The sequence below is a fragment of the Numida meleagris genome, chromosome 7 (genome assembly GCF_002078875.1).
Source record: "Numida meleagris isolate 19003 breed g44 Domestic line chromosome 7, NumMel1.0, whole genome shotgun sequence".
Lineage (NCBI taxonomy): Eukaryota > Metazoa > Chordata > Aves > Galliformes > Numididae > Numida > Numida meleagris.
Window position 1 is genome coordinate 29,166,045 of NC_034415.1, and position 14,299 is coordinate 29,180,343.

The window sequence follows — 14,299 nt, forward strand, 5'->3', positions numbered from 1 at the left end:
TTTATGGCATAGCTGCTGTTCAGTCTGATCTGGGAACGTTGTTTCAGTTTTGATTGGCATTAGTGTAGTACCTACTTCAGAGAACTTCTTGTCCGGGGTTGTAGTTGTCCAAATGATTTTGATAGCTAGAGACATGCCTATTAAAATATCTTAGTGTTGCTAATTCAATCAGGGGTGACAAATTCCATGTTTCACTTCTCTTTGTCTTACAACAACTTGCCTCTAGGTCATGTTTCTGCTCCTTCCTAGACTTACTGTCACCGGAGCAGATTGTACAATAGAAGCTGTATGCCTATTTATAAATTGCTGCCAAAAAGCTATCACTGTTCTTACACAGCTAAGACTTACTTTGGAAGGTGTGTGGATGCCAACATTTTGCTTAGTGCTTTGTCCACATTTTTTTTTTTTAACTCTTGTTTCAGGCTGTGAGAAATTTCTTTGGACTTCTGTCTCTCCTTGTGCTTGCTCAGGGGAGGTATCTTAGCTCTCAAAGAACGTCTGCTCACCTAACTGAGCTGAGACAAGGGAGGACCTTGTGTTTTGTAAGTGAGCAGTTAGCAATTAAGACCACCAGACAAAGGCATGGGTAATACTAAGGAAAAAACGAAGACGTCCATTGTTGCTGAATGGAGAGAATGCACCCAAATGCTTGAATCTTCCAGTGCTGGTCCATTCACACCTGCAATTTTGGATGGAACCCTACATTAAGAATCAAACCCATGTATTTCTTGAGTGAAACAACTTGGTACAGTTCTGGTTGATTCCAGTTTACAGTGAAAGCAATAAAATTCTCTTTAGAATGTTATTGCTAAGATTGCATAATTGGGTATTAAAGTTCTGATTATACTTTACAAACTCCAGGACTTCGTTAAAAACCTGACGTTCCAATGTACTGAATTTCAGAGTTTGACAGCTCAGCTGTGAGAATTTTTTTAGAGAACATTTGTAGCAGAAGAACAGCATGTTAATTGACTAAAAAAAACTGGGACAGATTAATCATGGGAGGGAATACGACACCTAAACGAGTGTAGTTCTAGAGCCCTCTGCTGATGGAAGCCCTTAGAAATGCAGGGTTATCCCAATGCCCTGCTTTGAGCAGCCTGAGTTATTATTCCCACGTGTTGGGGTGAAATACATTGCACACGAAGGTGGCTTCCCCCAGCACCGACCAGGAGAGGAGCCTGGAGGAATGGATTGCTCCTGAGCTTGGACTTCCTTCTGGCTGAAGATGGGGAAAGATGACAGCTTCCTCGTGCCAGCAGCTGTGCCTCCTGGCATAGTGCTAGCATGTGGGTTTTGCAAGGATATCAAATTCAGCAGCGGCTGTGATGGCATTCTGCAAAAGATTACCAAAAAATGGCTGAGTGCTATTGATTCATCTGTTGGTAGAGAGAATAGACACAAGCTGGAAAATGAATGAACAGAATATAAGCTAACAGCCTATAGCTGCCTCTGAATATTCCAGTTTGGTTTTACAATGTTATTGTGGTTAAACAGGAACCTTTCACAGCTCGGCATGCCCTACTGCCTGAAGTGACTGTAGTGGCTGTGCTACAGGAGGATGGAACAAACCAGATAGCTTTGCTTTCCAGCATACCCCTAAATGCAGAACCATAGAACCTTAAGGTTGGAAAAGATCTCCGAGCTCTCCCAGCCCACCCCGCCATGCCCACTGCCCACATCCCTCAGTGCCACATCCCCACGGCTCTGGAACACCCCCAGGGACGGTGACCATTCTTTATGGACTTGCCCTTACCCCAGCTGCATGGTCAACCAGAATTTCCAGGTGATCTGGTGCCTAAAATAGGAACCTGAGCATTGTTGGCAGTATTTCAAGAGGGGCTGTTTTAAGCTGGGAGGGATTCCAATGTGCTGAGGGTTATTGCAGGGGAAGGCTCCCCTTCCCATGATGGGAGAGGTCAGTTTGGTGTGACTGGGGGGCTTCTCTGAACTCAGCTCAGGATGGTGGGGCAGCTGAGAGCGGCAAAACACTTAAACAACAAGCGGAGCAAACTGAAATGCACTGAAGTGTGAAAACCTGGCCCATTGGGAGGGAGAATGTGCCACCCACTATCTTCCTTGGGGAAGTGAAGGCAAATAGTAAGTAAACACAAACAGGGAATGATTAAGTTTCTTGTGGTGGCCTTTCTTCAGTATTCTTTCTATGTGCTCAATAACCTGTGAAATATCAGTAAATAATTATGCACGTTTGCCACGGCATAATTAACTTCTTCCAGGAGTCTTGTACCTTTTTTGCATTGGCTTGCAGCTTTTCTTCTTCTGCAGTGCTTCTTGTTACACCTTCCTTCAGCGTCCTACTTTAGTGTCCTTCCCGCCCCAGGATTTGAACTTTGTAAGATTCTGATGAGTGTGGCTGGACAGAGGATGCTCTGTGCAGATACTTCCTATGAATCTGCCCGAGGGAGCCATAGTTCTGTTGTTACATCACAAAGTCCTTCCTGAAATGAAAGTAGCTTTTTTTTTGAGATGTATGTATTTTAAACTATGAAGATGGACTAAGCAGCTGCCCTGAGTTCTGGAGGTATTTGATTGAGGGTATTTTTGTTCGCTACATCACAGCTTCAGGGTAATGCTGGGACTAATTAGTGTTGAGGGGAGAGGGCACAGTGCAGATTTAATTACTTGATTCTGCCTAAAAATACGCGAGAGAGAACTGTGGCAGCTACATGCATTGGAATCCAGAGGAGCTGTGTTGGGTATTGGTAGGCAGTGAGGTATTTACAGAGATGGATGTCTGTGTGGATGACACGCTGGATTCTCATACTCGAGTAACCGATTTTCATGGGTACTTGTGAGAATTACGTTTTTAAGATTGCCTTTGCGCTCTCATTTTGAAATAGCGGCTTTTGCATTTTGTTAATCTGATTTGTGAACATACACACAAGCATATTGCAACACAGATGTGCAGCATTAGCGGTTATGGTGAGGCAAATGGGGAGCAATTAAGAAAATTTGAATCCGCAACTGCGAAGGAGGATAGAAGAATGAAACTCGAACTGATGGGCAATGAAAGGTTTTATTTTCATTGGGGGAAAATTTAACATGTGTAGAGAGAAGGGAGAGTAAGGAAGGGGGGAGAGCTTTTAGTTGCAATGAGCGGTGTTAGAAAGGTGTTTGGGAACCAATTTTTGTTTGTGCAATGAAGTTGGAGGATTTGAACACTTATGTAGGAACTCCTAGAAAAGAGAATAATTATGCAGTAAAGAGAGTGCGGTTGTTGGAAACGGTGGTTGTGCGCTGTAGGGCAGAGCTTAGAGAGAGATGTGGGGCACTGGGGAGGGGAAGCTGTGGGATGCAGGCCAGGGCGGGTTCAGAGGTCAGACCTGTGCTTGAGATCAGAAGGGCAGAGGGGGATTTCTGAGGAAGAGGGAGTTGAGAGCTGTACGGAGATCAGAAGGGAACGGGGCAGGTGAGAAGTTACTGCTGCTGGAGGAGTGGAAGACCCGAAAAGGCTAAAGATCTAGATAGGCTTGGGGAACTGGTGATGTGAAATATAGAAGGTGTTTCTGGAAGAAAGAACAGAAAGATAAGGGGAAAAGGCAGTATTTGTGGCACTGACTCACATGGAAAGTGGAGGAGGTGGGCTGGGTGATGGCGAGGTGAAGTCCAAACACCTCCTGTGCAAGGTGAGCGTGGTGGGAAAGGTGCTCAGGGACCAAACCAGCCCTGCATGGGCTGTAGCTGGCAAAAGTCTGGATGGTGGTGCAAAAGCTGGTTTTGTTCTGATGTGGAGCTGGGGCATGGTCTGCGTCCTCAATGGCTGTGGGCTGCAGGTCAGGCCAAATGTGATGAGAACACAAGGAATGGCAGGAGCATTCCTGGGGCGTGGCGATGTAAGGGACAGAAGGTGGAGTTTCAGTGATGGAGAAGCTTGGCAATAAAAAAAAAAAGAGAAAAAAAGCTGTTTTTCAGATAGGAAAAGGTTTTTGAGAAAGGTTTGTAACCACATGTGAACGCTTACCGTGGTGAGCAAGCAACGTGCAAGGCCCCTTCCAACCTAAGGCATTCTGTGATTCTCTAGGCAGTTAGTTGAATGTATTTCAAGTATAACCATGTGGAGGAAATACAGATGTCTGCACAACTAGATACGGTGACGTATAGGAAATCAACGTAACCTTCTGTTTTGGACGTCAGTAATATCTGCTGCAATGTGACAGTACCTCCACGTGCTGAGCAAGGCAGCAGGAAGAGAGGGAGGAGCAAGGGCCCCTGCCCAGCACCCCTCTGCCTGGGTTCTCAGATCAGCTTTCATTGTGAGCCACAGCTGTCCCTGTTAATTAAAACTTTTTTCTCTAACTGCAGTTTGGAGTTGCAGGTTATTATCTCTGGAACTTTCATTCTGCAAGCTCAGCAAAATGAGTACAGTTTTCCTGCAGTAAGCTCCTGCTAAGCAGATTAATATGTCACGAATAATGCAGACGAATTGGGATGTAAACCGCTGAGAAGTAATTGGGTATTCTGTGCGATCCCTTTCCTCAGTGAGGAAGAAAGCCAGACTTAATGAAAGTTATACAGCTTGTATTTGAATAGCCATTTGTTTAGTTAATGTATTTAGCAGGTGAATTATGTTTTCTATGCTGTTCCTTTGGATAGCGGTTCTGGCCTTCATATGGGCAGCAAAATCCATTACTCCATAAGGCAAGAAATAAAGCATAGTTCATAATAAATTTCACACCAGATCATCTTTAAGCTAAAGGATTTCTTCACGTAGAAGCTGAAGCACATCAAAGATCTAAGCTTGAATGGAGATTTTCCAGATTCAGGAGAGCGCGTTTTCTAAATGCGGCTGTTTCTTGTCTTAGTTTATTGGGATTCTCTCCTCCATAAAGACCTGCGCTGTGGACCATCGAGCTGATTCTAATTTCTGGCAATTAAAAGCATAATTATTTATTTTCAACGTTTGCTACTAATGTGCAATTATTGAAATTCTGTTGGTTCTTGTTTAAAAACAAGCAGAACAAAACTGGAGTTTTCCATAAGGTTGTGCAAAAAAATTTTTTAGGGGGAATAGGCTACAGAGTAGGCTACAAAAAACCAGTTGTTTTTGCTTTCCCTGAACTGTCTGTTCTTGGTGTTACAGACAAAGTCTTGACTAGAATAAAAAAATACAATGAAGTGGAGGTATTTGCTAATTAGTTTCATGTCTGATGGGGAAAAAAAGAAAGAGGTGAGTGAAAACTTGGAGTGAGTTTTGTACAAGGCAGAGCAGAGATATGCCAAAAGCATGCCTGTAACAGAAAGGTGCGTGGTGTAGGCAATGCCAGAAGCCAGATGAAGAAGGCATGGCTTATATATGCAGATATAATCTTTCTGCAGTGTTTAAGATATCTAAATTATTCATAGTGCTGTTATTATAAATGAAAAGTTGTACTGAAAATTAAGTGGACTCAGAGTGCTTTGAAGTTCCCTAATTATTTCAATGATCCAGATTGAAAACGGACACCATGTAAATCACCTACACAGTGCACTTAATTAAAGGAGAGGAGAGAAAATAAAAGTGGATGTCTGTTCAGTGTTGGGAGAATATTAGTGAGGAAAAGGTTTTTGCCTGAAGGAAATGTGAGGGAGGGTTCTTTCTCTTTCTTTCAATTCCAACCATATGCTCATCTTTGTTCCACTTCATATTCGTAGTCCCAATAACAAATCTGTTTCTGCAGAGAATCTGTCACGTGACATTCTGACCTATGGAAATGAATGGGAAATAGAATTATAGAATATCCGAAGTTGGAAGTGAGCCATGAGGATGCTTGAGTCCAACTCCAAATCCCCCAGCGTCTCCTTGAGGTCGTGGAGGAGTACGCTCTGCACCTTCAGCAGCTGTAGGATCACAGACTACGCTAAATGCTTCTAGTTGTTGTATGGGATTTGAAGAAAAAAGTAGCGCTACCACCAGCAAGGTGTGGTTTAAAGAAGGGTACGAGATCAGGCAAAGAAAGAGGAGCTGAGGAGCCTGGTCTCCAGCCTCTTACTGAGACGAGCAGTTGTGTTCAGAGATGGATCCCACTGGGGGAGCTGCTGGTGCTGGGTGGCTCAGCAGGAGCACAGCTCTGGGTCTGCCTCTGGCTCTGCTGGAGAAGCCCGGGTGGGATGGGTCCTTGGGGGCTCTCATGGAGCTGCCCTCCCCCTTCCTCCCCTCTGGGTGTGTTGGCCCCATGGGGAGCTCGAAGGGGTGATGGAGCTTGTGGGTGGTGGAGGAGTCAGTGTGTTTGTGATTTCTAAGCTTGGTAGCATAGCTCACTGCAAAGACCCAACATATTAGCATATTAATGTTGTTGATTATGCTGATAATAAGGGAAAGAAAAGGAACAAAAAATCATCACTTATCTGGGATGTATTACAAAGAGCTCAGTGAAGCGAACTGTCTGCAGCTTTGAATATAATTAATATTTTCTGAGCCCTCTGGCAAATGTTACCATTATCGCTGATTTCAGCCTTGTAATGCTCTCATTCACACTTCTGTGTCCTTTATTCTCAGGGTGTCTCAGCAATTTTTTGGCACTAGCACAGCACTCAGACTTTGCAGCTTCTTGCAGGGTTTTCTGAATGAAGTGCTGGCGGTGCAGGTAACCTCCAGGCTGACGCTGTGTCAGGTAACACGGGCTGGCACTTAGTACACACTGCCTGTTCTTTCTGTTTAGATTTGTGCTCAGATCGGAGTGTGGGGAACTGATTCCTCCCTGAGGTCAGGAATACATCACTGGGGAGTCACAGCAAAAACTGGCTTGGTCGTCACAGAAATTCATCGTTAATCCGCATTGAAAGAGAAAAATTTGTTTGTGCAGCGGGGGATAATTCTGGAGTTCTTTACGTTTTAGCTGCCTCATCCTTCCTGTATCTTCTTGGTGCTTTTGAAAACAATGACAGAAAGCTGTTGTTTGCTTCTACAAATTAAAATTGCCTTCTGTGCATTAAAACTATTGATGCTTAATGGAGACTTTGAAAGGCTTGAAGAGCCCCTGTGTTTGGGGGCAGGGGCTGTGCAGCCACGCTGCCTGCTGTGTGCAGGTGTGGGTATGAATCTTATATTTGGAGGCTTGCAGGCCTGAGGTGATCAAGAGAGCAGGCTCCATAATTATAGAGAGATCTTTCAAATGCAGAATTTGGGAATACTTTGCTTAAATGGACTGTTGAGAAGAAATCTGCTGGCTTCTGAAGGCAATGTGAAGCTAGTTTTTACGTTACAGCTCCTCCAAATTGCTCCCCCAGTAAGTGGGAACTTCCAGGTTCTGTTAATGCTGTCAGTGAAAAAGTAAAACGCATTGGAAGTATCATTTTGCACCTTTTGCAGTAAAACCAATTAAGTAAAAATCTTTTCAGAGAGAGATGACTTTTTCTTAGGCATTTTTGTAAGCTAATTTTGAGTTACTTTTCGAGGGGCAGAGAGGAAAGTGGCTCTGTGTGATGGTGTGAGCACCCAGCGCAGTGGGAAGGGCTCCTGAGATGAGGAACAGCACCCATCTGTATGGTCCTCTGACAAACCTGCTGCCTCTCCTCTTCTTCCCAGACACCTCACATTCGTCAGCCCATGTTTTCCATCTTCAAGTCGAAGCTCTGTGACCATACAGCAATTTCCTTTGCTTCTGTCTTCTGTGTAGGTGAGGAGAACTTCTCCCGTGGTTACCGAGAAGCAGGGATTAGTGTTTTTACTGCACAAAAGATGCATTAACTGAGAAGAGATTAGATTCTATCCCAGTTGATTTCCATAAAACTACTGTTTTTCTTCGATTCGGGATTTTCTTTGTAAGAGAATAAACTGTAGATAATGATAATGGGATGCTGGCGTGGAGTGATAAGCAGCAGTTATATTTATGCTTCTTTCATGTTTATTTAACCTAATTCAAGAAAGGATATATATTTTTAAAAGCTTTTAGAAAGGAGGTCATAACATTTTTGTGCTTTTGAGGGAAAAATGTTTGTTTTTCATGTTATCTTCTGAATGATTGAGTTATTGCACACTGCATTTCGTTATGAATGCAGTTGTTTAGAATTAATTATTAGTTACAAAGATAAAACGTTTCCTTAAGCAGAATCGTGGAGAAGCTCTGAGGGCCTCCAGCTCATCCCCGTGCTTCTGCATGCGAAAACAGCCGTGTGCTCCAGCACCTCGCAGAGCAAATGCTTTGTGGCTTCCCAGGTTGCTGTGAATTCTGTTGACAGTGTAGTACTCTTCCACTAAATTCAGTGAGACTGAACAGGCGGCCTCATCCCTGACACTTCTTGATGTCTGAATGCCATAGGAATCTTTTATGGCGTGTGGTACTCGCTATGTAGCACACAACTTGCTCTCAGCAGTGACCTCTAACACTCAGCTGAAGAGAAGCACGCTTCTTTCACTGCCTTAAGTAGGGGTGAGCCCTGGGCACAGGTGTTCCTGTAAGGAAGAAGGATCATTTGATTGCTTAGGGTGCCAAGGAGCGTGCTGGAGCAGCAGCGGCGTGGTGGCAGCCCCCAGCTGGCAGTCAGCCCTCCTTGCCTTCTCCCCAGCCATCTCAAGGAGCAATCCTCTTGGGGTAGCTCTCAGAACGAGAGGAAGGCTTTATAAGAATTGTGAAGGAACAAAATGTAGGTAAGAAAAGTGTAATTACCAAAACTGGGATTAGTCCAGGGTAGGAATTAATAATACTGAAATTAATGAATGGTTTAATTACCATCAGTCTACAGGGCATGAAATTTTACTTATTTCAGTTGAATCACAGGTCCTTTAATTCCGTACTGGTGCTTTCTGAATGGATTGCGAAGAACAGTATGAACCCCAAGGGACGTGTAGCAGGCTTTTCCAGCATGGTTGCTCGTTTCACTTCTAATTACAGAGGGTAAATAGAGGCGCAGGCTATGGACACATGCAAAACCCCTTCTCACTGAAATACATTCAACTTAGTGCTTTCCTGTGGCCATCCTTCCAGAAAGTGGAATAAGGAGAGGTTTCTGTAGTGGAGTTGCTTCACTCTGGTTCTTCTTAGCAACACACCTTAATTCAGGGCCAGGTACCTTCCTTATTGCTGCATCGATCTTTTCTTAAGTAGAGATTGCTGATCTATCCAAACAGCATTCTGTTTGTTTCTGAGGAGGGCAGATCCAACAGATAACCAAGTATTCTCAACTATTTACTTTAGTTATCATGACAACCACGTCTTATCACTGCCTTTGGGAAAGACAGTGTAATTAAATTGCTTTTGTTTCTCCTTTGCAACATTCCTTTCTAATTTTTAAAACCAATTTTTTATTGAATAAGAAATTATGGAGCATTTTATGGACCGTAACAATGGAGGAACTTTTGTATAAGCAAAAAACTCTATTTTTAAAAATGTTTTTGCTGTTGTAATTGCTATTTTTAGTGCCATTCTCTCACTGCATTGCTATTTGTACATTTCCTAGCTATTCTGTTATGCTGTTATTGTTCTGGCTTTCTATTAAAATGGAATGTGAGGTTTGTTTTATGCATGTGCCTACAGTGGAGGAGAATAATGCAAAGCTAAGTGCTTTGTAATGCCTGTGGGAAGGATGTTTTTCTGAGTAGTTTTTGAAGTACATGTCACTGCTCAATTGTTCATTATCTTCAAATGCCTTCAAAAGCTACAAATAATTTGATATTCCAAGGGCATCTATTTGTATTGTGTCATGCTCTGAAATACGCAGTTGCAAACGCTGCTTCCTCTGCTCCAATACAAAGAGGCAGTGCAGCCTGGTAGCTAATTTCATTTTTCTTGTGAAAAGCTTATTCCGTGACCAGTGCTTTTACAGACAGCTGTTCTGAGCTTGCACTCTCACGTGAGCTCATGGGATGGTTTCTGGAAGGGAAATACAGACTTTATGTGACCACGTGGGCTGACTGTGTGGAGTGTGCTGTGACGGCAGCACAGGAGGAAAGGAGAAGACTTTGAGGGGAGTGGATAACTCAGAGTGGGCAAAACCTCTGAGCTGAGAGAGAACTGGGACAAGGGAAAGCACAGAATTAGAAGTGAAATAAAAATCGAAAATTTAGTGATATATTAGCTTGAAAATGAATTGGGTCTATTTCCATACCTGTATGTCTTCTATTTTGATATTTTAAGAAGTTAATGTAAACTTTGTTATGAAAGTGCTTTCATTGCATTAGCTGCCCCTAATTAAGACAACTTTTATGTTATACCTCCAACCTCGGCATCTGCTCAAGCTAAGTTGCAAGACTGCTTTTTTTCTCTGTTTTAAGCTTTCCCCTGAAGTCAGAACCAGCCAACAGGCAGCTGGGGGCACTGCCACTGGTGTTCCTTCAGCATCTCAAGAGCAGGGAAACCAGCATTTGTTCTGGCAGCATTCATATGTCTGTCTCCGTGGCAATGCTGAGTGCTAATAGAACCTTTGAGTCTTGTTTACCTCACAGGTACCGATGTGTTATATGATACAAAAAATTCTCTGGAGGATCGCTAGAATATCTAGGACCAAGGAAATACTATTTTTTTTCTTTCATGTTACATTTCACACAAATAATGCCTGAAGCACCATGAATGATCTCTGCTCACTCGCATGCAAATCCTCTCAGCTCAGCATGGGGAGCTGTCCAAAAGCAGAAATGACTTGTTTCTCTTCAGTTACACCTACGTGACACTGGGTTTCTTGTATTTGAGAAGCTTTTTTAATGGATGAGAAGACAAAGGAAAGCACAGATTGACACTAAATTCTATAACTCATGCTATTTTAGGAAGATATTTTGCAGAACTGTGCTGTTTTTCTCCACTGACATTTTGCATGAATGTATGGTTACTTTTTCACTGGCATCCTGTGAAAGTGGATCCCAGTGTGCTTTGCTTTACTTGAGCTAGTGAAGTGCATTCTTTCCATAAATGTTACAAAACTCTGTGAGTACTTTACAAAATGGAAGGTGAAGATCTTGCTCTTGTTGGCTTTATGTTAACATATTTCCAAATGGCCTGATTTATCTGTCATCTGGTTAGCATATCTTCTCGAAATGTCAGTATCTCTTTGAGATGTAGGGACTGCTAGAAGTGTATAAAATCTGCTTACTGAGTGTTTGTTCAGTTCAAAAGTAGTTGTTTAAAATATTCCTATTTTGCTGAAAAATACTAAAACACAGTTGTGTGAACTGTTACTCACAGGAATTAGAGGTGCTTGTATGGATTGTGTATGTGAGGAAGATCAGCAGAACCGACATCTGGTCTAGAAGCTGGGGAGCAGAGGGTGGGGAAATTTCCCAGTAGCTTATTCTGCTGCAGAAAAGTAATGGGATTTCTGCTAAGTCCCTTATCTGAATTCCCACAGCCTGGGATAATTCAAGAGAAGCCAGAAGGACAGGTGAACAAACTGTTGGCTTTCTGTTCTTTTCTTATTGGGTAGTTTACATGTTCTTTTCCTCATTTGTATGTTCGAAAAGACAATGAGTGCACCCCAACAATAATTGTGGAAAGCTGAGGAAGTCTGTTGGTTTCAGGGAAATCAGGTATGATGGAACTACATGTTTGTCAGGGAGAACTGAAGTCCAAGCAGGTGTGACCAATTCACATCACTGACTCGCAGCCCAAACCGAGCAGGGGGTGAAAGCACAGAGCACGCTTTGGCTGGCAAATGTGTTCATTCCTACCTGTAGCGTTTGCAGTGCTAGTTTTCATTGTTACAGAAAGCAAGAAATGAGGATGGTCTTGTTCTGTTGCCGTTTAGGGGAGCAGACAATACCTTGAGACTGCCTTTTGTGATCGTACTGTAAGTCCCAGTTGGTCGTGCTTTGTAGCAGAGCACGTTGAGGCATGCAGAATGCAGATTACAGATGCCCATCAGGAAAAAAAAAGTATCTTACATGAACTCCTATACTTATAACGATTCTGAAGAAATATGCCCCAAAATGTTGATAGTGTCAGAAAATTGTGCTCCACCCATTTCTTTCAGTGCCCTGCTTGGAGATGACAACCAAAAGGAAAATTATTGGCCGCTTGGTGCCGTGCCGCTGTTTTCGAGGTGAGGAAGAGATCGTTTCTGTGCTGGATTACTCTCACTGCGGCCTACAGCAGGTGCCAAAGGAGGTCTTCAACTTCGAGCGGACGTTAGAGGAGCTTTATCTGGATGCCAATCAAATCGAAGAGCTACCCAAGGTAATCTGTGTTCTTCATGTACTACAGTTGGCAAAGTTGTGTTCTTGCATGTGCACTGAACATTGCTTCCACTCTGAAATGGGGCTTGCTCACGAGATGATAAATGATAAATATGATGTGGTACTTTAAGAGACAGGGAGGACACTGACGCAGGGGGCGGATGGTCTTGCATTCAGATCATCAGCAGCACTGCTTTATTAAAAAATAAAAAAAAAAATAAGAACCCTTGGTCAGGATGAGGTGTTGATCCTTGTGGGAAAGAGGCTAGCACTGCCTGGATGACACTTACAGCTGTAAATGAGGTCCTGCAATGAGGTTACTGTAGTGATCCTTCCTGTGTAAAACTTCTGCAGATTCTTTAAATTTAGTCTTCTGTTGATAGATATTTACTGTAAGAAATTAAAAGTTAGAGTGACTTGAGTGTTCTGGAAACGAAAGAGGGCAAGGTAGTGGAAAAAACAATTAATAATAGGTGCTAGCTACATAATGAAGCATGAAGTAATGTAATCCGTTCCTTAATTGAATTTTTCTCAACAATAATGAAAGATGCTTACAAGTCTTTTAATTAAACATTGTTCCACTGTAATCCATTTTTCATCATCTCCCAATATGTTCCTGACTTACACAACCCGGAGTCTTTATATAAATTCTATTTCCCAATGTAGAAAACGTACTTTTTCCATTACATGGAGTTCCCATATTCAGATATGACGGTTCATTGCTGAAGATTACTCACTTAATCAAGAAGCTATTTACAGATGATAAGACAGAGCAGCTACAATCTTCAAGTGTCACAGAAAAATGATATAGAGAACTGCCTTATCTCTCCTCCTTCTAGGAAGGACAGCAGAGAACCAGAGATTCTTTTTGTCCGCATAAATATAAAACGGTTTGGTTGTTGATCATTTCACTATGAACACAAGTACCTTCAGGTACATTTTAATAAGAATATAGGGTTAACCTTGTGTATTTTAATTGTGCTACTGAAAAATCATACTGAAAAAAATGTGAAGCTCTTCAATTAGCCAGTGATTTTTGGTATATTTGTCTTTGGCCTATTGAAAGTAGGCATCACCACGGTATTTAGAGAAAATGGTAGTGCTGAATACAAGGCAAATATACTGGGACATAAGGTGAGGGCCAAAGGTAAACGGTCCAAAATAATGAAACTCAAATGAAGGTGATAGTGTCAGTCAAAGCTGAGATGTGCATTGCACTGCGTTATGGTATCATCTGTTTGTATGTGTTATTTGTGAAATGAAACAGGAGATAAGTACATGCTTTGGGGCAATTTAAATGAATAGGGCTCCGTTTTTGCACCTCTTATTTCATTTCTCTTTGTTCATAAGTAATAATTTGAAGCAAATATAACGCACTGAAAAAATCCTTATCATCAGTCTTGAGTGTGGGTAAATGCATCACTTAACGCAGTCTTGGTCTTGTGCAATTATAAGAAGACAAATGGGAGCATTGGTTGGCTTTTTTAATACCATCTACACCTCTTCGTCTTAAGAGTTTATTAATCATTGCCATAAATGAAACAGTCCCAATAATTTCTTTCTCAAATTTTCTGCTCCAAATAATTTTTGCCATGTGTCGGGCTCTGTCCTCTACTTAAATAAAATTGTAGGTGACAAAAAGTCATTTTTCCTTAAAATGGCACTGTATTACCTCACACTAAGTTTGTATTACACGCTGCGAACTACCGCGAGCAGGACTTTCCTCTCTCTGGAAATGCAAAATCCAAGAACTGCTTCCAAAAAGAAATCTGTTTCGTCAGTGTTCTATTTTTGTTATTTACCAGTATTACGTACCTCAGTGACTCAGTGTTCTGTTAAAATTTGCTGTCATTTTTACCATGTTTTACAGTCTCATGAAGAAAAGCACAGGTAGAGATTCCGTTACATCCTTGTATACCAATGTTACCTGTTGCTCTAGAAACCAATACACTTTTTAGCTTTAAACTGATATATCAAACTCACTTTGCCTATTGCTTTTTTGAATTTTTACCTTATACTTTGTGTAACACAATGTTGTGGTTTTTTTCTTCTGATGTCGTCATTAGAACAAGATTTCTCATTCCTAATTTCCTTTTTTTACTTTTAAGGATTTATGATATCATTCTACAATTCTTAGTCTCTATCTCACCCTGACTTCTGCCAAGACTTTCCTTTGTCTTGCCTTTGCCCTCGTTACCA

The 14,299-nt window shown here is 42.1% G+C and overlaps 1 protein-coding gene across 11 annotated transcripts in view; it reads left to right on the forward strand.

Moving 5' to 3' along the window:
• LRRC7 (leucine rich repeat containing 7) overlaps window positions 1-14,299 on the forward strand; it is a 133,261-nt gene that overhangs the window by 44,991 nt on the left and 73,971 nt on the right. For all 11 annotated transcript variants that reach the window (XM_021405198.1, XM_021405199.1, XM_021405197.1 and 8 more), the window contains one exon: window positions 11,899-12,101. In XM_021405198.1, the coding sequence (XP_021260873.1) occupies window positions 11,899-12,101 (203 nt within the window). The remainder of the gene's footprint in view (window positions 1-11,898; window positions 12,102-14,299) is intronic.